At 45.1% G+C, this 22,634-nt stretch overlaps 2 protein-coding genes across 3 annotated transcripts in view; both read left to right on the top strand.

The window, feature by feature from the left end:
* ndel1b (nudE neurodevelopment protein 1-like 1b) overlaps nt 1-3,012 on the top strand; it is a 29,264-nt gene extending 26,252 nt beyond the window's left edge. Inside the window, exon 9 of the mRNA XM_038986757.1 lies at nt 51-3,012. Within this exon, the coding sequence (XP_038842685.1) occupies nt 51-141 (91 nt within the window). The 3' untranslated portion in view covers nt 142-3,012. The remainder of the gene's footprint in view (nt 1-50) is intronic.
* Nucleotides 3,013-5,149: 2,137 nt separating this feature from the next.
* LOC120041848 (medium-chain acyl-CoA ligase ACSF2, mitochondrial-like) lies at nt 5,150-22,263 on the top strand. 2 transcript variants are annotated; one of them, XM_038986719.1, is made up of 17 exons: nt 5,150-5,366; nt 7,143-7,314; nt 10,260-10,455; nt 12,608-12,736; nt 12,834-12,887; nt 13,016-13,134; nt 14,317-14,479; nt 16,498-16,593; nt 17,226-17,374; nt 17,561-17,652; nt 20,123-20,199; nt 20,288-20,395; nt 20,866-21,017; nt 21,133-21,274; nt 21,567-21,677; nt 21,928-21,996; nt 22,105-22,263. In XM_038986719.1, the coding sequence occupies exons 1-17, from the start codon at nt 5,156-5,158 to the stop codon at nt 22,153-22,155; spliced, it is 2,091 nt and encodes a 696-aa protein (XP_038842647.1). In that variant the 5' UTR covers nt 5,150-5,155; the 3' UTR covers nt 22,156-22,263. The 2 variants fall into 2 exon arrangements, with proteins under 2 accessions (XP_038842647.1, XP_038842652.1); XM_038986724.1 differs by having other exon boundaries at nt 5,352-5,445.
* The last annotated feature ends 371 nt before the right edge of the window (nt 22,264-22,634 follow it).

Genomic DNA, 22,634 nt, shown 5'->3' with positions numbered 1-22,634 from the left:
ACTAACTTCTGTCTTCTTGGTTTCTCTCTGTCTGGTGTTGTCCCCCACAGGGCTGTGAATGGACTGGACCCCAGCACCCTGACTGCCCTGGCATCGCCCCGGACTGTCTCCCCTCCTGGCATGCTGCCTCTCACCGTTTAGCATGGCCCCAACCTCTGTACAAGCTCCCCGCAGAACAAGGGTACCCCTCATCCTTCACCCCAACCTCACCCCCTCCGTCACCCCAAATCTCTGTACAACTCCTGTACACCCCGCAGAACACTGAGAGGAGAGAACACTTGAAGAACCGTTACTGTGTGTGTGTGTGTGTGTGTGTGTAGGAGAGACACTTGACTGAATGATTGAAAAGGTCTCACTCACCTATGAGTGGGGTTGGATGCTGAGTGTGTTTGTGTGTATTTAACATACAGGCACATGCCTCTGCCTGAGCTGTTCTTTGCTCATGTGGATGATGTGTTGGTGACCTCTGTGCTCTGGAGTGTCTCCATTTTGGCTCCATCAGTTTATCAGTTTCACTCTATAACAGCAACTGTACCTGACAAAGGTCCCCAACGGACTGCAGCTTCCTTCCTCTTAACCTTTTATTTTCTTCTCTGAATGAATTGCACAATTACAAATAATGTATATTTACAGTGTTGTATTTAAAAATGAAAAGGGACTTTTTGCAAAGTTAGGTGATTTCATCATTACTGTATGTATGCTTTAAGATGCAATATTTCCTGTTTGTTTGTGTTTATGTTATGGGGTCAGATGGAGTTGATGACCCTTAACCCCCATGTCCAGAAGAATGACTGAATTCACTTTTATTGTGTTCAGGCTGTGATCAGAACCATGTTCTCTTATTGGGCTGCATCTCAATAGTCCAGTTAATAGCCTCATCTCCTCATCTCAATAGCACAGTTAGTCTTGGAGAGAATGAGAAAACAGGACCGGTAAAAGCAATATGGATGATCTATCTCTACCCGAAATGAGCTTTCACCTGTAATTTCCTTCCCATCAGTGCAGAGGAGGGAAAGGAGAGAAGACGAGGAAACCACTTTATACTATTGAGATGCACCCCCACAGTCCCTATTGTCCTGGGTGTGGGCTGACCAGACAGAACAGACCGGTCAGCTGGTGGACCATCTGTAGTCTGGTAGGGAGGGAGGGACCTCCCTGTTAAATAGCCTGGAAACATCGGCTGCTGTCCTCTTCATTAATGAAGTTAGGTCCGCTTCACCACAGACTACCGTTCTAATGGCACCCTATTCACTATCTAGTGCACTCCTTTTGACCAGGGACCATGGTGCGCTGGTCTAAAGTAATGCACTACATAGGAATAGTGTCATTTTGGACTCAGTCCTTCTTTATATAAGCCTTGGATGGATGGCCGGTGATGTTCAGGGAAAGACTAAGTCCTTACTACTTTATATAAGCCTTGGATGGATGACCGTGTATTTACATGAGGTTGGTATCGTGTTATATTAAATTAATCCTCTTTCCCTGATGCGTAACTAGTATCAGACAAAACTGTTGCTTATAGAAACAAACAAGTCAACCCTGAGCACAGCAGTGTGTCAGACAACTTATTCACATTGAGAGAGATATATATATATATACTGTACTGTATACTGAGATGTGTGTATATATACTGTACTGTGCACCTGTTGGTGGTTGAATCTCATCCAGCTAACACCCTGTCTACCATAACCTGCAGCAACAATAACCCAGCAGTCCAACCATCTAACAGGTAGGGTGAAGTTGCCTTAGATGCTGACCCTGGGTCAGTTTTTCCCTTTACCCCACTAATGGTTAAGTTTAGGATTGGGGAGGGGAAGCTGATCCTAGATCTGTACTTGGGGGAAACCTCACCCTAGAGCTACCTAACAGTGGGTCACGCTCATCCCTTTTTCTAGACTAGATCCTAGCCTGGTTAAACCAGACTTAATGTTGTGTTCACCATGAGGGGAGTGCTCAGTCTAGTTTTAATCGGGCTAAAAATGCTCATCTTTGACTAATATGCAAATTGTTATTGGTGACCATTTTGTCACGTTGGCTCCTGTCCTGTCGATGAAACGTTTGTAATAGAGAACCTCATAGAGAACTGACATGCCTCTTCCTGGTTTCTGTCGTTGATATTCACTTGTGATGTATTTTCCATCCCCCATTCTGTCTTATCTCCATCTGGGGTTAATAGTGCTCCCTCCTATCACAGCCTTAAATGAAAAGCCTTAAGGACAGTTTCCCAGACACAGATTAAAGCTGCAATAAATAGCTTTTTGGGTGCCCTGACCAAATTTAAATAGAAATATTATAGATCTGTTATTTCCATTGAAAGCAAGTCTAAGAAGGTGATAGATCTGTTATATTTCTATGCTTCTGCTTTTTATAGTTTTGTTTTTTGGTTCTTTTACTTTGGATTTTGTACACCAGCTTCAAATCAGCTGAAAATACAATGTTTTTGGTTATGGAAAATATATTTCACAGCGGTTTAGATGCTACAATGATTCTCTACACTATACTTGCTTGTTTTCTCACAATTTGAAATTCGAATTCAAGCAACCAGGAAATGGCGGTGTGATATCTGCATAGTGCATCTTTTAAGCCTAGTCTTGGATTTAACACTTTCAATGGAGATTCTCCATTCAGAATGATTTAGAATCCAGCACTAGGCTTAATCTGTGTCTGGGGAAACTGGTCCTAAAACTATTCTAGAACTATCATTTTGGAGTGCTTGCTTACTCCCATGGTCTATGATGTCACCCACCTCTACCATGTCACTCTGTCAGCCTGTTGCTGTGTCCCCATATATACAGGTTTGGAACTAAGCATTGTAACTCTGCCTAACAACACATTTGTACATACCAACGTTTGTCATTATTACAGTTCTATTTATTTCAGATGTCTTTATGGCATGTTTAAAATGAAGAACCTGAGTTTTACTATTGTACATCAGTCCAAGATCACATATGATGATGTACAATTGGTTGTCCAGTCTGTTCGATAAAACAAAATAAAGATATTGAAAAATAAGTACTGAAACGTTGTTGTACATCACTCGGGATGCAGCTTCTCATGAAGAAGTGAACCTAAAGGTAATGTTTTCCTGACTTGTTGGTTTGAGAGGATAGAAAGAGCCGTATTATAGGAGTTATCCTCCCACTGTTATTGGCTACAAACACACAATGCTGTCTCTTTCCAGATGGACACCCCCCCAACACACGTACTGTACAGATCTGCTGAACACACGGGGACAATTGCAACCCAAGAAAATAAAGGGAAATATCCAGAATACTGTTGTCACAGTTATCAAATAAAATGTTCTTGTAAACAGGCTATTGGCATTCTGTGTTTGCGTGCAGTCTCCCTCTCACTCTGCTTGCTGTAGGCTCCTCTTGCTGTCATGTTGAAATTTGTACTGTCTTTGGTGAAATTACTCGGGGGGGTTTACAAGCCGAGAGACGCAGTTAAAAGATTGATGCATAACCAGAAGAAGCGAGAGGGATAACAGACATGTCTTCTCCAGCAGGTGGCGATGTTGCGTTTCTTTCGCTCACCAAGTGAGGAGATTTTGAATAAAAGTCAATGAGTGTCGAATTTGGTAAACATACATTTGAATTGATTATTTGCTACATGAGGTTTATTTTTTAATCAAATACTTATTTCGTAATGCTTAGGTTAAGTGTACGGATATAATTAGGAAACGTGACATCTGGCAAATTTGAGAAAAAACACTTTTGGAGTTGTCTCAAGATGGCTATGCATATTCATGATCTCGTGAACAAGTGATCAACAACAATGGACGTGACGGATAGAAGTAGTCACTACAGGTGTGATCATGCTTTACGTCAAAAGTTGCCTGAAGCTGATTGGAAAATGCTATTCCCTGACAAGTTATTCAGAAGAAAATCCTAGGGGACAGAGTCTAATTTACATAACCAACCTTAACTTACCAGTGTTGACCCTAAACAAACACATTTACAAACTACTTGTTTAAAGTGTTATTACATCCATGGTGTTATTGTTTTTACAGAAGCTTGTAAATCAATTAACCTGATAATGATCCACATCATATGGGTAGAAAAACTATGTGTGGTATGCAGCAAAACAACTATATATTTTTTTGTTTGGTCCATCCTGTTCTGATCTAATGAGATGGATGTAGGATCTTCTCCGACCTAGAATCTAGGCCTTTCCCAGTAATGAAGGACAGAAAGCATACTACATACTACATACTCTGGTTATATTTACGGAGAGCAATTTCCATTTAATAACAGGTAGCGTCCATTTATTTATAGTAATTGTGTTAATTATTGATTTCTTCCGTGGAAAAATAGAATGTATAAAAATGGAAAATATACCGAAAACAAAATCAAGCAGAGATTTACGACTATTTAACCATGTTAATCATTGCTGAAACATGCAAACTACAAACATTAAACCAGTTAAAGATAATGAATACATGACAATGAAATACAAATATATTTTATTAAAAACAATTCAGACAAAAGTGGCCAACAACGTGAGTGTGACGTAAAATCACTACTTTACGTACCCCAGGGCATTGTGAAGCAGAATGACGCTCGTAGGTACCCCGTCTAACTGGGTGTGGGGACAGACAATTGTAAATGGCTTTACTTTCATCAAAGTGCAGTACATATTCACAGAATCCAGGCAATGTAAAAGATAAACAAATTATTTTCTACTTCAGTCGTGCTTCTACAAAAACTACAGATATAACTGGGTGATCAATAAATCATGGGATTTATGTCAGTTGCTAGGTCGTAGCAGGTGAAGGATTCCTTGTCTAATGATTATGCCAGCTAGCTATGGCTCTATACAGAAGAATCGAGCTAACTTAAAAATAGCTTGCTAAATAACTTAGCTTGGGTGCTTCTACACCTGCATTGCTTGCTGTTTGGGGTTTTAGGCTGGGATTCTGTACAGCACTTTGAGATATCAGCTGATGTAAGAAGGGCTATATAAATACATTTGATTTGAGCGTAATCGATTTCTGTAAATAGCATCAAACTACAAAGTTAGAGTTGTAGAAAACTCTTAATAACAGTGATTTGGACATTAGCTTTCAAAAACGTATTCCAAAGAAGAAAATAGCTTGCTACCTAGCCAGAAAATAAAGACATTTTAATTTACTCGCCTTGACAGCTGGGTTTTTATGTTGGACATGCGCAATAAGGACATACGCAAGCAGATTGCGCACGTCGTGTTTCGTAACAGGTTGTACCAGGAACGTCACTGCGGGCCAGTGAGCGGACTGTTACAAAACGCAGTCAAGCCTATAACATTGTTGAGCCATCCGTTCTTCAGTTTCCTCCTGAATTTCTGTACGCGAATACACAACACTTTACGGTATCGCGTGTTTTCTGGTAGGGAAACTTACGTATGTTATACTTGAAAAGATCGGAGAAAAGTTTTCTGAAGTTAGAGCACATTTTGTCATTTACTGTAAGGATCTGTTCAGAAAAGTTACAATAATTTATCATGCAAATATGGTTTGAAAACTCTTGTTATGTGTAACGACATAGCGATAGCCTACCCATTACCAAGCCCAAATAAGAAGTGCGAGTAATCTATTTTGTAATGACGTGTTATTCAGAAGTAAATGTTCACAGCAAATGTGTTGCATTGAGTATCCTATGTAGCCGCAACATGATTTTAGATAGATGCGCTTGCTGAACGCAACAACTGCTTTAGAAATTCGACGTACTTCTTATTAATGTGCTTGCGGGAAATCTGACACTTGTCATGTGCATGCTGAAAGCACATACGTTATCAATCAAGTTTATTTTTTTATATAGCCCTTCGTACATCAGCTAATATCTCGAAGTGCTGTACAGAAACCCAGCCTAAAACCCCAAACAGCTAGTAATGCAGGTGTAGAAGCACGGTGGCTAGGAAAAACTCCCTAGAAAGGCCAAAACCTAGGAAGAAACCTAGAGAGGAACCAGGCTATGAGGGGTGGCCAGTCCTCTTCTGGCTGTGCCGGGTGGAGATTATAACAGAACTATGCCAAGATGTTCAAAAATGTTCATAAGTGACAAGCATGGTCAAATAATAATCATGAATAATTTTCAGTTGGCTTTTCATAGCCGATCATTAAGAGTTGAAAAACAACAGGTCTGGGACAGGTAGCGGTTCCATAACCGCAGGCAGAACAGTTGAAACTGGAATAGCAGCAAGGCCAGGCGGACTGGGGACAGCAAGGAGTCACCACGCCCGGTAGTCCCGACGTATGGTCCTAGGGCTCAGGTCCTCCGAGAGAAAGAAAGAGAGAAGGAGAAAATTAGAGAGAGCCAAGATTTTCAAAATGTTCATAAATGACAAGCATGGTCAAATAATAATCAGGAATAAATCTCAGTTGGCTTTTCATAGCCGATCATTAAGAGTTGAAAACAGCAGGTCTGGGACAGGTAGGGGTTCCGTAACCGCAGGCAGAACAGTTGAAACTGGAATAGCAGCAAGGCCAGGCGGACTGGGGACAGCAAGGAGTCATCATGCCCGGTAGTCCTGACGTATGGTCCTAGGGCTCAGGTTCTCAGAGAGAGAGAAAGAAAGAGAGAACGAGAGAATTAGAGAGAGCATACTTAAATTCACACAGGACACTGGATAAGACAGGAGAAGTACTCCAGGTATAACCAACTGACCCTAGCCCCCCGACACAAACTACTGCAGCATAAATACTGGAGGCTGAGACAGGAGGGGTCAGGAGACACTGTGGCCCCATCCGAAGTTATCCAACTATAGAATGTGCAGGTTCCTGTTTGATACTATTCATACTATTTGTACTGCAACCAATATTAGCTTAAAACCCAAAGCATTTCAATGGTCATCGACTTTCTAGATGGGTCATTCCACGAATAGAGTGCCTTTTGCTTTCCTTTGATATTTTACATAGGAATTGTGCGCCAATATTGAATTTCAAAAACCTGCTAAATAAAGTGCCTCCTTTTAATAGAAACCACATGGGAAAATTAATTAAATCAGATTTATAATATGAATTAAGACTTTCTAAAATGCCAAAAATCTGCATTTGTACATGTCCCTTCTCATGTTTTTCTGACATGTAGGAAGATTTTAAGCCAACATTTTTAACAAGGGGTCTAAATGGATTCAGAACATAATAAATGGGGTCTTATTTTCAGAGGTGACTGAGGCCATGTCAGCGGTGTGGATCAGCTCCTCGCTACTGAGGTCCAGGGCAGCTCACCTCAGACAGCTCAGTGTGTTCTCTAGAAGGGCTGTGTTACAACCTCTACAGGTGGTCTCCTCACTACACAAGACACCTGGGAACCCAACCTGGCTCTGGTGCTGTAGGTAGGTCAGCTCTCTTGACATTGTCATACATAAACAGACTAACTGGATTATTTCTCTGTCATTTTGCAAGTTGAGATTCCTTTCTAAAGCCCACCTTTGACATAGATTGTAGATGACATTTTGTCATTCAGACCTATAGAGCACACCACTAGTGGGGTCAATCCCATTTCAATGTAGTCAATTACAGTCGCAGTGATCGCTATGATCCGTCAACTGTAGAGTATGGACCTGATGGCCTGTATGTGTCTTGACTAGTATTCAGACTGAGGGTAATGTCTTTCAATGCCTGCTGAGCCATGTTCAAGTCACTGCATACTATAGAAACAATCCTTTTCAGAAACATGTTTTTAAAATATGTTTTTACTTAGATTGTCCAACTCAGTTTCTGCTTTGTCTTGGCTGTAAGGAACCGGGTTCAGTGTGGTTGTCTTGGCTGTAAGGAACGGGGTTCAGCGTGGTTGTCTTGGCTGTAAGGAACGGGGTTCAGCTTGATGGTCTTGGCTGTAAGGAACGGGGTTCAGTGTGGTTGTCTTGGCTGTAAGGAACGGGGTTCAGCGTGGTTGTCTTGGCTGTAAGGAACGGGGTTCAGCGTGGTTGTCTTGGCTGTAAGGAACGGGGTTCAGCGTGGTTGTCTTGGCTGTAAGGAACCGGGTTCAGTGTGGTTGTCTTGGCTGTAAGGAACGGGGTTCAGCGTGGTTGTCTTGGCTGTAAGGAACGGGGTTCAGCGTGGTTGTCTTGGCTGTAAGGAACGGGGTTCAGCGTGGTTGTCTTGGCTGTAAGGAACGGGGTTCAGCGTGGTTGTCTTGGCTGTAAGGAACGGGGTTCAGCGTGGTTGTCTTGGCTGTAAGGAACGGGGTTCAGCGTGGTTGTCTTGGCTGTAAGGAACGGGGTTCAGCGTGGTTGTCTTGGCTGTAAGGAACAGGGTTCAGCGTGGTTGTCTTGGCTTTAAGGAACGGGGTTCAGCGTGGTTGTCTTGGCTGTAAGGAACAGGGTTCAGCGTGGTTGTCTTGGCTGTAAGGAACGGGGTTCAGCGTGGTTGTCTTGGCTGTAAGGAACGGGGTTCAGCGTGGTTGTCTTGGCTGTAAGGAACGGGGTTCAGCGTGGTTGTCTTGGCTGTAAGGAACAGGGTTCAGCGTGGTTGTCTTGGCTGTAAGGAACGGGGTTCAGCGTGGTTGTCTTGGCTGTAAGGAACGGGGTTCAGCGTGGTTGTCTTGGCTGTAAGGAACGGGGTTCAGTGTGGTTGTCTTGGCTGTAAGGAACGGGGTTCAGTGTGGTTGTCTTGGCTGTAAGGAACGGGGTTCAGCGTGGTTGTCTTGGCTGTAAGGAACGGGGTTCAGCGTGGTTGTCTTGGCTGTAAGGAACGGGGTTCAGTGTGGTTGTCTTGGCTGTAAGGAACGGGGTTCAGTGTGGTTGTCTTGGCTGTAAGGAACGGGGTTCAGCGTGGTTGTCTTGGCTGTAAGGAACGGGGTTCAGTGTGGTTGTCTTGGCTGTAAGGAACAGGGTTCAGCGTGGTTGACTTGGCACGGCACATGTTTGCACGTATCCATTATCTCTGGTTTCCCCTCTGAAAGACTTCACGTGTCCTGTGACCTGATGGGAGAATAGTGAGTGAGTGAGGTGGGCCGTATCTGTGCTGTTTTCCCAACGCCTCCTGAGAGAACAGTGGAGAGGGGGAGAGAACAGTGGAGAGGGGGAGAGAACAGTGGAGAGGGGGAGAGAACAGTGGAGAGGGGGAGAGAACAGTGGAGAGGGGAGAGAACAGTGGAGAGAACAGTGGAGAGGGGTCCACTATGAAACCACAGTCAGGGAACACTACAGGAGGTTGGGTCTGAGATGTTTCAAAAGAGACTACTGTCATGGATAAGGAACTCTCACAGTCAACTCTACTGTCTGTAAACCAAACCTATCCCTCTGTTTCTACTCCCTCTCTCTGTACCAACCCATCCCTCTGTGTCTGGGCGGCAGGTAGCCTAGTGGTTAAGAGCAATGGGCCAGTAAGCAAAAGGTCTCTAGTTTGAATCCCAAGAGCCGACTAGGTGATAAATCTATCGATGTGGCCTTGAGCAAGGCATTTAACCCTAATTGCTCATGTAGGTCTCTCTGGATAAGAGCGTCTGCTAAATGACTAAAATGTAAATGTCTACTCCCTCTCTTTTTACCAACCCATCTCTCTCTGTTCCAACCCATCGCTGTCTGTTCCAACCCATCGCTCCTGTTCCAACCCATCGCTCTCTGTTCCAACCCATCGCTCTCTGTTCCAACCCATCGGTCTCTGTGTTCCGACCCATCGGTCTCTGTGTTCCGACCCATCGGTCTCTGTGTTCCGACCCATCGGTCTCTGTGTTCCGACCCATCGGTCTCTGTGTACCGACCCATCGGTCTCTCTGTGTACCGACCCATCGGTCTCTCTGTGTACCGACCCATCGGTCTCTCTGTGTACCGACCCATCGGTCTCTCTGTGTACCGACCCATCGGTCTCTCTGTGTACCGACACATGTCTCTCTGTGTACCGACACATGTCTCTCTGTGTACCGACACATGTCTCTCTGTGTACCGACACATGTCTCTCTGTGTACCGACACGTCTCTCTGTTGACCGACCCATGTCTCTCTGTGTACCGACCCATGTCTCTCTGTGTACCGACCCATGTCTCTCTGTTGACCGACCCATGTCTCTCTGTGTACCAACCCATGTCTCTGTGTTTACTCCCTGTTTATCTCTCTATCAGACTTTGGTCAACTACAGTACATATGTCAAATACTTGAGCTGAATTAATTTGGTTGTGTCTACTGTAGTTTGCCTGGTACAATGGAACCAATTAAATAGTCCTCGATGTCCAAACTCCAAAGTGTTATCAAGTGCACCTAAAAACAGCTTCCAAGTATTTCCCACATGTATTTGACCCAGGTCTACTCTGTATACTGTTTACGTCTGTCCCTCAACAGGTCCCTCCATGTGGACAGTCCCCCCCTGATCCCAGGGCAGAGCGTCAGCTACGTCCATGGGGCCTCCTCAGTGTCCCTGCTGGGCCAGACGGTGGGTCAGAGTCTTCAGGCTGCAGCCGACCGCTGGCCCCACAGAGAGGCCCTGGTCTTCCTGCAGGATGGAGTCCGTAAGACCTTCTCCCAGTTTCAGGAGGACGTAGGTCTTTCATCCACCCTCTCTTCTAATCTATTTCATCATATCTAGAGACCATTACTGTCAGGCCATTAACTCTGTTCAAAGCACATTTAGCAGGCCTATCTGTCAGTGTATTTGATTGGTGGTTTACCAAATAGTAACATAACTATTATGTGTCAGTGCATTTGATTGGTGGTTTACCAAATAGTAACATAACTATTATCTGTCAGTGCATTTGATTGGTGGTTTACCAAATAGTAACATAACTATTATCTGTCAGTGCATTTGATTGGTGGTTTACCAAATAGTAACATAACTATTATGTGTCAGTGTATTGTTGGGAAACTATTGACTACCACTAGTTAAACATCTAAGCAGACAGATAGTAACATGGAATAAATAGGGAAAATCTGTCCCTGAGGCCCTGAGGCCTGCTAACTAGGTCATCCATGGTGAAACACCCTGAGGCCTGCTAACTAGGTCATCCATGGTGAAACACCCTGAGGCCTGCTAACTAGGTCATCCATGGTGAAACACCCTGAGGCCTGCTAACTAGGTCATCCATGGTGAAACACCCCGAGGCCTGCTAACTAGGTCATCCATGGTGAAACACCCCGAGGCCTGCTAACTAGGTCATCCATGGTGAAACACCCCGAGGCCTGCTAACTAGGTCATCCATGGTGAAACACCCCGAGGCCTGCTAACTAGGTCATCCATGGTGAAACACCCCGAGGCCTGCTAACTAGGTCATCCTTGGTGAAACACCCTGAGGCCTGCTAACTAGGTCATCCATGGTGAAACACCCTGAGGCCTGCTAACTAGGTAATCCATGGTAAAACACCCTGAGGCCTGCTAACTAGGTCATCCATGGTGAAACACCCTGAGGCCTGCTAACTAGGTCATCCTTGGTGAAACACCCTGAGGCCTGCTAACTAGGTCATCCATGGTGAAACACCCTGAGGCCTGCTAACTAGGTCATCCATGGTGAAACACCCCGAGGCCTGCTAACTAGGTCATCCATGGTGAAACACCCCGAGGCCTGCTAACTAGGTCATCCATGGTGAAACACCCCGAGGCCTGCTAACTAGGTCATCCATGGTGAAACACCCCGAGGCCTGCTAACTAGGTCATCCATGGTGAAACACCCCGAGGCCTGCTAACTAGGTCATCCATGGTGAAACACCCCGAGGCCTGCTAACTAGGTCATCCATGGTGAAACACCCCGAGGCCTGCTAACTAGGTCATCCATGGTGAAACACCCTGAGGCTTGCTAACTACCATGGTGAAACACCCTGAGGCCTGCTAACTACCATGGTGAAACACCCTGAGGCCTGCTAACTACCATGGTGAAACACCCTGAGGCCTGCTAACTAGGTCATCCATGGTGAAACACCCTGAGCAGCCTGCTAACAAGGTCATCCATGGTGAAACACCCTGAGGCCTGCTAACTACCACGGTGAAACACCCTGAGGCCTGCTAACTACCATGGTGAAACACCCTGAGGCCTGCTAACTAGGTCATCCATGGTGAAACACCCTGAGCAGCCTGCTAACTAGGTCATCCATGGTGAAACACCCTGAGCAGCCTGCTAACTAGGTCATCCATGGTGAAACACCCTGAGGCCTGCTAACTAGGTCATCCATGGTGAAACACCCTGAGGCCTTCTAACTAGGTCATCCACGGTGAAACACCCTGAGGCCTGCTAACTATGCCATCCACGGTGAAACACCCTGAGGCCTGCTAACTAGGTCATCCACGGTGAAACACCCTGAGGCCTGCTAACTAGGCCATCCATGGTGAAACACCCTGAGGCCTGCTAACTAGGTCATCCATGGTGAAACACCCTGAGGCCTGCTAACTAGGTCATCCATGGTGAAACACCCTGAGGCCTGCTAACTAGGTCATCCATGGTGAAACATCCTGAGGCCTGCTAACTAGGTCATCCATGGTGAAACACCCTGAGGCCTGCTAACTAGGTCATCCATGGTGAAACACCCTGAGGCCTGCTAACTAGGTCATCCATGGTAAAACAACAGAAACATAAACAGCTTTGTAATAATATATTCCATTACATTTATACACATACTCATAAACACAAAGTGCAGAATGCCTTTACATATAGGGATATCATCCTGTATATTACTACCTGGGTCATGGTCTCCCTCCTCCCCAGGTTGACCAGGCTGCTGCAGGTCTCCTGGCCCTGGGTCTGAAGAGAGGGGACAGACTAGGAGTCTGGGGGCCCAACACATACCACTGGATCCTGTTTCAGTTTGCCACAGCCAAGGCTGGCATCATACTGGTGAAGATGAGCTGTGATATTAGATTCTAAAATGAATATGTATTATCTGTTAGGATCTATTGTTCCTGATATTAAAGTATTGTTCTAATCTCTCCAGGTGTCAATAAACCCAGCCTATCAGCTGAAGGAGCTGGAGTACACCCTGGGGAAGGTTTGTTCTTGTCCAGAACCGTGTTGTTTTACACTTCCTGGATTGACTGAATGAATAGCTGATCCTGACCCTGGTGCTGTCTGTGTCCCACCCAGTTTAAGACCCAGTGGTTCTGTCTGTCTCTGTAGGTGCAGTGTAAAGCTGTGGTGTGTCCCACCCAGTTTAAGACCCAGAGGTTCTGTGACACGCTGAGACAGATCTGCCCAGAGATGGACACAGCGGAGTCAGGGGTCTTTAGGAGCTCCAGGTATGTTAATATTTTACTACTGCATCATGACTGAGTCAACATACAGGTATGTTAATATTGTACTATTGGACCATGAGTGAGTCAGCATACATATTGTACTACTGCATCATGACTGAATCAACAGATGTGTATGTTAATATTTTACTACTGCACCATAAAGTAAACCAGTAACTAGCAGGATAAACCAGTAATATACTAACATATAGCATAGGTCTACAGACAGTTACCGCAGACAGTTACCGCAGACAGTTGCCGCAGACAGTTGCCGCAGACAGTTGCCGCAGACAGTTGCCGCAGACAGTTGCCGCAGACAGTTGCCGCAGACAGTTACTGCAGACAGTTGCCGCAGACAGTTACTGCAGACAGTTACCGCAGACAGTTACTGTATAAGGGCAGCAGGTAGACTAGCGGTTAGAGTGTAGGGGCAGCAGGTAGACTAGCGGTTAGAGTGTTGGGGCGGCAGGTAGACTAGCGGTTAGAGTGTTGGGGCAGCAGGTAGACTAGCGGTTAGAGTGTTGGGGCGGCAGGTAGACTAGCGGTTAGAGTGTTGGGGCGGCAGGTAGACTAGCGGTTAGAGTGTAGGGGCAGCAGGTAGACTAGCGGTTAGAGTGTAGGGGCAGCAGGTAGACTAGCGGTTAGAGTGTAGGGGCGGCAGGTAGACTATCGGTTAGAGTGTTGGGGCAGCAGGTAGACTAGCGGTTAGAGTGTTGGGGCGGCAGGTAGACTAGCGGTTAGAGTGTAGGGGCGGCAGGTAGACTAGCGGTTAGAGTGTAGGGGCGGCAGGTAGACTAGCGGTTAGAGTGTTGGGGCACTGCCCCTATCCGATGTATGTGACAATAAAACATTTTTGTTTTAATAACACTGCTATACACTCTCATGGCCCTAGCCTCCCTCCACAAACCCTGGCATTACCTGGCTCATATCAAACACAGTAGAAGGGCTACACAGGAACTATGCTGGATTGACTCTGAATAAGAAATATTACCACCGGAGGATGTCTATTTACCTGTACCTGTAAATGGAACCTCATTATCTGTGTATGGTGATGGTGACAGACAGGGACAGTAGTGGTCCTAATGAAGGCTGTTACTGTAATGTTACTGTAATGTACCTGTCATTGTGTTACTGTAATGTAATGGTCATTGTGTTACTGTAATGTACCTACTGTGTTCCTCCTGCCAGACTACCAGACCTGTGTATGGTGATTGTGACAGACAGCAGACAGACAGGGACTGTACATGTAGAGGATGTGATGCAGGCTGGAAGCAGACAGCACCACCAGGAGCTGCAGGAGCTGCAGACCAAACTGTCCTTCGACGACCCCATCAACATACAGTTCACATCCGTGGGTATCCTGTTGAAAAGAAGTAGAAGAATACTTTACGCCTGATTTCCTGGACACAGATTGAGCCAAGTCTTGGACAAAGAGGCACTTTTCATAGTGATCTCCATTGGACTAGGCTTAATATGTATCTGGGAAATCAGCCCTTACACATCCCCACACCCGAGGTAATGGAAGAACAGGATCAGCTGCAATGCAGCGCCCCCTGGAGCAGTAATACTGTACTGCACAGCTCACACATCAATACATTATTATCAACACAGTGTGTCATTACCCTCACCTACACACAAAACACATATCAATACATTATTATCAACACAGTGTGTCATTACCCTCACCTACACACAAAACACAACAGGTATTCATTGTTTATGTCTGAGTATTTAGTCTGTCTGTCTGATGTCTACTGGTCTGTAGGGAACAACAGTATTAGTCTGTCTGATGTCTACTGGTCTGTAGGGAACAACAGTATTAGTCTGATGTCTACTGGTCTGTAGGGAACAACAGTATTAGTCTGATGTCTACTGGTCTGTAGGGAACAACAGTATTAGTCTGATGTCTACTGGTCTGTAGGTAACAACAGTATTAGTCTGATGTCTACTGGTCTGTAGAGAACAACAGTATTAGTCTGATGTCTACTGGTCTGTAGAGAACAACAGTATTAGTCTGTCTACTGGTCTGTAGAGAACAACAGTATTAGTCTGTCTGATGTCTACTGGTCTGTAGGGAACAACAGTATTAGTCTGTCTGATGTCTACTGGTCTGTAGGGAACAACAGTATTAGTCTGTCTGATGTCTACTGGTCTGTAGGGAACAACAGTATTAGTCTGTCTGATGTCTACTGGTCTGTAGAGAACAACAGTATTAGTCTGATGTCTACTGGTCTGTAGGGAACAACAGTATTAGTCTGATGTCTACTGGTCTGTAGGTAACAACAGTATTAGTCTGATGTCTACTGGTCTGTAGAGAACAACAGTATTAGTCTGATGTCTACTGGTCTGTAGGGAACAACAGTATTAGTCTGATGTCTACTGGTCTGTAGGTAACAACAGTATTAGTCTGATGTCTACTGGTCTGTAGAGAACAACAGTATTAGTCTGATGTCTACTGGTCTGTAGGGAACAACAGTATTAGTCTGTCTGATGTCTACTGGTCCGTAGGGAACAACAGTATTAGTCTGATGTCTACTGGTCTGTAGGGAACAACATTATTAGTCTGATGTCTACTGGTCTGTAGAGAACAACAGTATTAGTCTGATGTCTACTGGTCTGTAGGGAACAACAGTATTAGTCTGTCTGATGTCTACTGGTCTGTAGAGAACAACAGTATTAGTCTGTCTGATGTCTACTGGTCTGTAGAGAACAACAGTATTTGTCTGATGTCTACTGGTCTGTAGAGAACAACAGTATTAGTCTGATGTCTACTGGTCTGTAGAGAACAACAGTATTAGTCTGTCTGATGTCTACTGGTCTGTAGAGAACAACAGTATTAGTCTGATGTCTACTGGTCTGTAGAGAACAACAGTATTAGTCTGATGTCTACTGGTCTGTAGGGAACAACAGTATTAGTCTGTCTACTGGTCTGTAGAGAACAACAGTATTAGTCTGATGTCTACTGGTCTGTAGGTAACAACAGTATTAGTCTGATGTCTACTGGTCTGTAGAGAACAACAATATTAGTCTGATGTCTACTGGTCTGTAGAGAACAACAGTATTTGTCTGATGTCTACTGGTCTGTAGAGAACAACAGTATTAGTCTGATGTCTACTGGTCTGTAGGGAACAACAGTATTAGCCTGATGTCTACTGGTCTGTAGGGAACAACAGTATTAGTCTGTCTGATGTCTACTGGTCTGTAGGGAACAACAGTATTAGTCTGTCTGATGTCTACTGGTCTGTAGAGAACACCAGTATTAGTCTGTCTGATGTCTACTGGTCTGTAGGGAACAACAGTATTAGTCTGTCTGATGTCTACTGGTCTGTAGGTAACAACAGTATTTGTCTGATGTCTACTGGTCTGTAGGGAACAACAGGAAGTCCTAAAGGTGCCACCCTCTCCCACCACAACATCGTCAACAACGCCTATTTGGTGGGTCTACGTCTGGGATTCAACTGGAGGGTCAGTGGAGACATACGACTATTATTATCTGTCTCTCTCTGTCGCTCTCGCTGTGTCTCTCTCTCTCTGTGGCTCTCTCTCTCTCTGTGGCTCTCTCTCTCTCTGTGGCTCTCTCTCTCTCTGTGGCTCTCTCTCTCTGTGGCTCTCTCTCTCTGTGGCTCTCTCTCTCTCTGTCGCTCTCTCTGTGTCTCTCTCTCTCTGTGGCTCTCTCTCTCTCTGTGGCTCTCTCTCTCTCTGTGGCTCTCTCTCTCTGTGGCTCTCTCTCTCTCTGTGGCTCTCTCTCTCTCTCTGTCTATGTGGCTCTCTCTCTGTGGCTCTCTCTCTGTGGCTCTCTCTCTCTGTGGCTCTCTCTCTGTGGCTCTCTCTCTCTCTGTGGCTCTCTCTCTCTCTGTGGCTCTCTCTCTCTCTCTGTCTATGTGGCTCTCTCTCTGTGGCTCTCTCTCTGTGTCTCTCTCTCTCTGTGGCTCTCTCTCTGTGGCTCTCTCTCTCTGTGGCTCTCTCTCTCTCTGTGGCTCTCTCTCTCTCTGTGGCTCTCTCTCTCTCTCTGTCTATGTGGCTCTCTCTCTGTGGCTCTCTCTCTTTCTACTTTTCTCTTTCTCATGTAACCTCTGCTCTTTTTGCTTCCCCCTCAGCCTATAAGAGCGTGTGTTCCTGTACCCCTGTACCACTGCATGGGCTCAGTGTTAGGAGCGATGTGTTTGGCACTGCATGGCATCACCCTGGTCTTCCCCTCTGCTGGGTACAACAGTCGTGCCAACCTGGAGGCCATCCAGAATGAAAGGTGGGGGTGTAGTAAAAAAGTTTAGGAACCGCTTCTTTAAGTGACTTACACATCCTGGAGTCTTACAATAGAGATATTTCATGTCAGTCTGTTGTAATAAGAATAATATAAATGGCTGCCACTGAGCACATTGAGAATGAACCTCTGTAGAACACTAAATACCTCTTCATATGTTCTCTGTTTCAGGTGTAATTTCCTCTACGGAACTCCTACCATGTACATTGACATGCTTGGACAGCCTGACCTACACAAGTATGACCTGTCATCAGTTGAATCTGGTGAGAGATTTAAAGTTTATGTTTGTGTAGAATGTTGTTTGTTGGCTGGCTGGAAATAAATACAAATAAACTTAATTGTTATGGTAAAGTGTAAGCTTAAAGGGGCAATCTGATACATCCATTCTTTGGACTTTTAAATTAAATTCATGTACCCATTGATTCTTGAAGAATATAACATACTAATGCCAGCTTAGTTCAGCTGTCGTACCCCACCATAACCAAAAATACAAGTCTGTTTTACTCCAATGTTTGAAAACATTGTAACCGTTAGTCTGGAGCCCTGTTTTAACCATGTTTTGAGGCTCTTGACTATCATTTTCGGTTGGTGTCTCTGGTGCCGCTATCATTTTAAGTCGGTGTATCTGGTGCCGCTATCGTTTTCAGTCGGTGTCTCTGGTGCCGCTGTGGTTTTCAGTCGGTGTCTCTGGTGCCGCTGTGGTTTTCAGTCGGGGTCGCTGGTGCCGCTGTGGTTTTCAGTCGGGGTCGCTGGTGCCGCTGTGGTTTTCAGTCGGGGTCGCTGGTGGCGCTGTGGTTTTCAGTCGGGGTCGCTGGTGGCGCTGTGGTTTTCAGTCGGGGTCGCTGGTGGCGCTGTGGTTTTCAGTCGGGGTCGCTGGTGGCGCTGTGGTGTTCAGTCGGGGTCGCTGGTGGCGCTGTGGTGTTCAGTCGGGGTCGCTGGTGCCGCTGTGGTTTTCAGTCGGGGTCGCTGGTGCCGCTGTGGTTTTCAGTCGGGGTCGCTGGTGCCGCTGTGGTTTTCAGTCGGGGTCGCTGGTGGCGCTGTGGTTTTCAGTCGGGGTCGCTGGTGGCGCTGTGGTTTTCAGTCGGGGTCGCTGGTGGCGCTGTGGTTTTCAGTCGGGGTCGCTGGTGCCGCTGTGGTTTTCAGTCGGGGTCTCTGGTGCCGCTGTGGTTTTCAGTCGGGGTCGCTGGTGGCGCTGTGGTTTTCAGTCGGGGTCTCTGGTGCCGCTGTGGTTTTCAGTCGGGGTGGCTGGTGGCGCTGTGGTTTTCAGTCGGGGTCGCTGGTGCACCAATATCTTGTCACTCAATAGAAACATTTTTTAATCGTGTTATAAAGTCATTCACTGTGGTTTACGGAGATGGTATGATTAAAGAATAACATTTTATCATCAAACATGTCCAAGCAGTACTGCATGATTCAGGTCATTTTCATCTACAACTCAAACCATTCACTAAGTACTGTTGCAACCTCGGACAACATTTTCCAGAGAAGCCCAATTCAACCACTGGCAAAATCCTCTGACAATGATTTCAAAATAATACACAATTAAATTAAACACAGATGACCCTTACTAATTAGGAAGCTGTCTGATATGTTGTGATGGACTGTCATTATAAATGCTTCACAGGAACCTGGTCAAATGATGTTTGTAGTGTGGCTAGCCACTGAATGACTCTGAATTCACTGTCAGCATGCAGTCAAAAGCTACCAACCACTTTTGGAGATAACTAGTGTTTTCAAATCGTATCCTGATGTCGACAGCAGATATGAGTTGTCTTCATAATATGGCTAACCTAGCTAGCTTACATACATTTAGAGAAAACAAATTATATTAAGTGGCTAGCTAACTAGCTCAGCTAGCTAACTAGCTAGCATTAGCAATGTTTGGTGGTCAATGAGACTGAGAGCTAGCTAACCAGCTGAGTTAGCAAACAATGTAACAAAATAATAATTTAGAAAAATCCCCCAAAAGGCTCTGCATTTCAGGAATCACAGTAGCAAGCATTGGAACGCTGCGATTGGTTGCCCAAAATTCTGGGGTGAGGCTTAGCGAAGCGTCAATTAGCTTATTGTTGCTATATTTTTTATTTTATTGTCAAACTAGGGCTCTGGAAATGTCAGATGTTTTGCTCAGTAGAGATCCATTGGCCTACATGTTTGTGTGCACTAGCTAATAGGCTAATTAATTTGGGACTAATTCACCACTAAATGAAATCTCAAAACACATTAGCTAGATCGCTAACTGTGAATATTGCTGATGTTTAGCCGTGTAATTGATTCATCGCAGTAAATTGAATGCCCTAAAAACATTCCAGTGTTAGTCTCCTAGGACTCAGCGCCAACGTGTACCTCACGCTCTCTGCAGAAATGTAGTTTTTTAAAACAGTGCCTATCGCTCAATATTGTGAGTTGAGAAATAGTGATCATACCCCCAGAAAGCTGAGACCCTTCCCCTCTTCAACTAACACCATTTTTTCAAAACCATGTTTTTCCTGCAACTGCATTTTGAAAGAAAGCGTTTTTCTCTCTCTTTTACCAAAAGAGTTGCGGGGTGTCAATTTGTTTTATTTTTCAACTGCAGATTGCCCCTTTAATAGTAATATAGTGTATTAGTAATACAGTAATAGTATTTGTGCCTAGGAAGGGTGGTGGTTGATTAATATGCTGTATAAAGCAGTAGTATAGTATTTGTGCCCCGGTAGGATGGTGGTTGTGATTTCTGTTGTTGTGTTCCAGGGTTTATGAGTGGGTCTCTTTGTCCTTCTGAAGTCATGAGGAAACTCAAAACTGATATGAATGTCAATGATATGATAGTAAGTTCTTCCCATCTATTTCTCTCTGAGTGTATAATACACTTTATAATCTGTATGGGATAACATAATGTTCCCTTGTTAACACCAGATAGGCTATGGGACCACAGAGAACAGCCCTGTAACATTCCTTGGTTTCCCGCGAGACAACGAGGAACTGAAGACAGAGACAGTAGGATGTATCCTGAACCACACTGAGGTATCAATCCTTAACTGACACCAGACGTGTGTGTGTGTGTGTGTGTGTGTGTGTGTGTGTGTGTGTGTGTGTGTGTGTGTGTGTGTGTGTGTGTGTGTGTGAGGAGAGAGACAGAGAAGATGGTCATGTGTCTACTGTCAGGGTCCTAATTCAAGTGAGAGGAGAGAGACAGAGAAGAGATAGTCATGTGTCTACTGTCAGGGTCCTAATTCAAGTGAGAGGAGAGAGACAGAGAAGAGATAGTCATGTGTCTACTGTCAGGGTCCTAATTCAAGTGAGAGGAGAGAGACAGAGAAGAGATGGTCATGTGTCTACTGTCAGGGTCCTAATTCAAGTGAGAGGAGAGAGACAGAGAAGAGATAGTCATGTGTCTACTGTCAGGGTCCTAATTCATCAACATGCTGTATGTGTAACGTTTATATTTCTCCTTTAAAACACATATGAAACCAGACCTGTGTTATTCTGGCCAGGCGAAGGTGGTGGATGTGTCCTCTGGAGAGGTGGTTCCTCTGGGGGATCCAGGAGAGCTGCTGATCAGAGCTTACTCTGTTATGCTGGGGTACTGGGACGACCCAGACAAGACCAGTGAGGCTATCACCAAAGACCGCTGGTACAGGACCGGGTAAGAAATTAGAGATTCAGAGACCCCAGACGGGGACCCCAGACAGGGACCCCAGACAGGGATGACAACAGATGAAAAGTTAGAGTGAACATCAACTGTGAATGTCTCTCCACAGTGACTTAGCCAGTCTGGACAGGTTTGGGTACTGCCGTATAGTGGGACGTATAAAGGACATGATCATACGTGGAGGAGAGAACATCTACCCTGCTGAGATAGAGCAGTTCCTTCACACCCATCCCAACGTACAGGAGGCCCAGGTGAGAACCACACCCATCCCAAAGTACAGGAGGCCCAGGTGAGAACCACACCCATCCCAATGTACAGGAGGCCCAGGTGAGAACCACACCCATCCCAAAGTACAGGAGGCCCAGGTGTTTATTGTCTCTACCTGTCCTGTCCACCTCTTTCTCCCCAGGTGTTATATTATCTCTACCTGTCCACCTCTCTTTCTCCCCAGGTGTTTATTATCTCTACCTGTCCTGTCCACCTCTCTTTCTCCCCAGGTGTTTATTATCTCTACCTGTCCTGTCCACCTCTCTTTCTCCCCAGGTGATAGGCGTGAGAGATGAGAGATTGGGGGAACAGCTGTGTGCCTGTATCAGACTGAAGGAGGGACAGGACTGTAGCAGAGAGGAGATCAGAGACTTCTGCAAGGGACAGGTGAGACAGAAAGGAACCAGTCCCCTGGGGATTGAACACGGGGCTCCTGCAAGACATAAGATAGTTATCACACTGAGTTGAAGTCGTTTTAACTAGATGCTTATCCCACTGAGTTGAGGTCGTTTTAACCAGATGCTTATCCCACTGAGTTGAAGTCGTTTTAACTAGTCTTTAGGTCATCCCACTGAGTTGAAGTCGTTTTAACTAGTCTTATGTGAACGAGAAGAGTAACTCTTTGAACTTGTTCCAGATTTCTCACTTCAAGATCCCCCACTATGTGGTGTTTGTGGACAGCTATCCACTGACTGCCTCTGGAAAGGTAGGATGGCTTCATGACAACATTAAACAAATCAGGTCATTCAGGTTAATGATATTAATACCAGCACAGACTAATGTGGTGATCACCTCTGTGTTTCTCCTTTCCTAGATCCAGAAGATCAAACTGAGGGAGGAGATGGAGAAGAAACTGGGTCTGTGATGGACAGAGGGTCCTAGACAGACTGTGTTGGTTCCAGCTGGAGAGAGATTGGTTGCAAAGGGTCTGTGTCTGTTACAGCAATATATTGCTGTATTTCAATAAAACCAAGAACAAAAATAAAGTCTAAGCTCTTATGTTACGGTTCATGAGTGATGTGCAACAGAAACTCTTTCAGTACTTATTTTTCAATATCTTTATTTCGTTTTATCGAACAGACTGGACAACTAATTGTACATCATGATATGTGATCTTGGATAGTAAAATTCAGGTTCTTCATTTTAAACATGCCATAAAGACATCTGAAATAAATAGAACTGTAATAATGACAAACGTTGGTATGTACAAATGTGTTGTTAGGCAGAGTTACAATGCTTAGTTCCAAACCTGTATATATGGGGACACAGCAACAGGCTGACATAGAGCTCAGAGTGATGTGTTAAAGGTGGGTGACATCTGTGATGACCCTCCCACTCCGTCTG

The sequence above is a fragment of the Salvelinus namaycush genome, chromosome 3, assembly GCF_016432855.1.
Source record: "Salvelinus namaycush isolate Seneca chromosome 3, SaNama_1.0, whole genome shotgun sequence".
Lineage (NCBI taxonomy): Eukaryota > Metazoa > Chordata > Actinopteri > Salmoniformes > Salmonidae > Salvelinus > Salvelinus namaycush.
Note: the sequence above shows the minus strand (reverse complement) of the source record. Positions and strands in the feature narration are given on the sequence as shown.

What these genes read in the sequence shown, in the direction of transcription:
- LOC120041848 (XM_038986719.1), top strand. Translation starts at nt 5,156, where the DNA reads ATGTTGGACATGCGCAATAAGGACATACGCAAGCAGATTGCGCACGTC. An exon ending in TGGAGTACACCCTGGGGAAG is followed by an intron (nt 12,888 to 13,015) that starts GTTTGTTCTTGT and finishes CTGTCTCTGTAG; the next exon opens with GTGCAGTGTAAAGCTGTGGT. An exon ending in CCAACGTACAGGAGGCCCAG is followed by an intron (nt 21,275 to 21,566) that starts GTGAGAACCACA and finishes CTTTCTCCCCAG; the next exon opens with GTGATAGGCGTGAGAGATGA.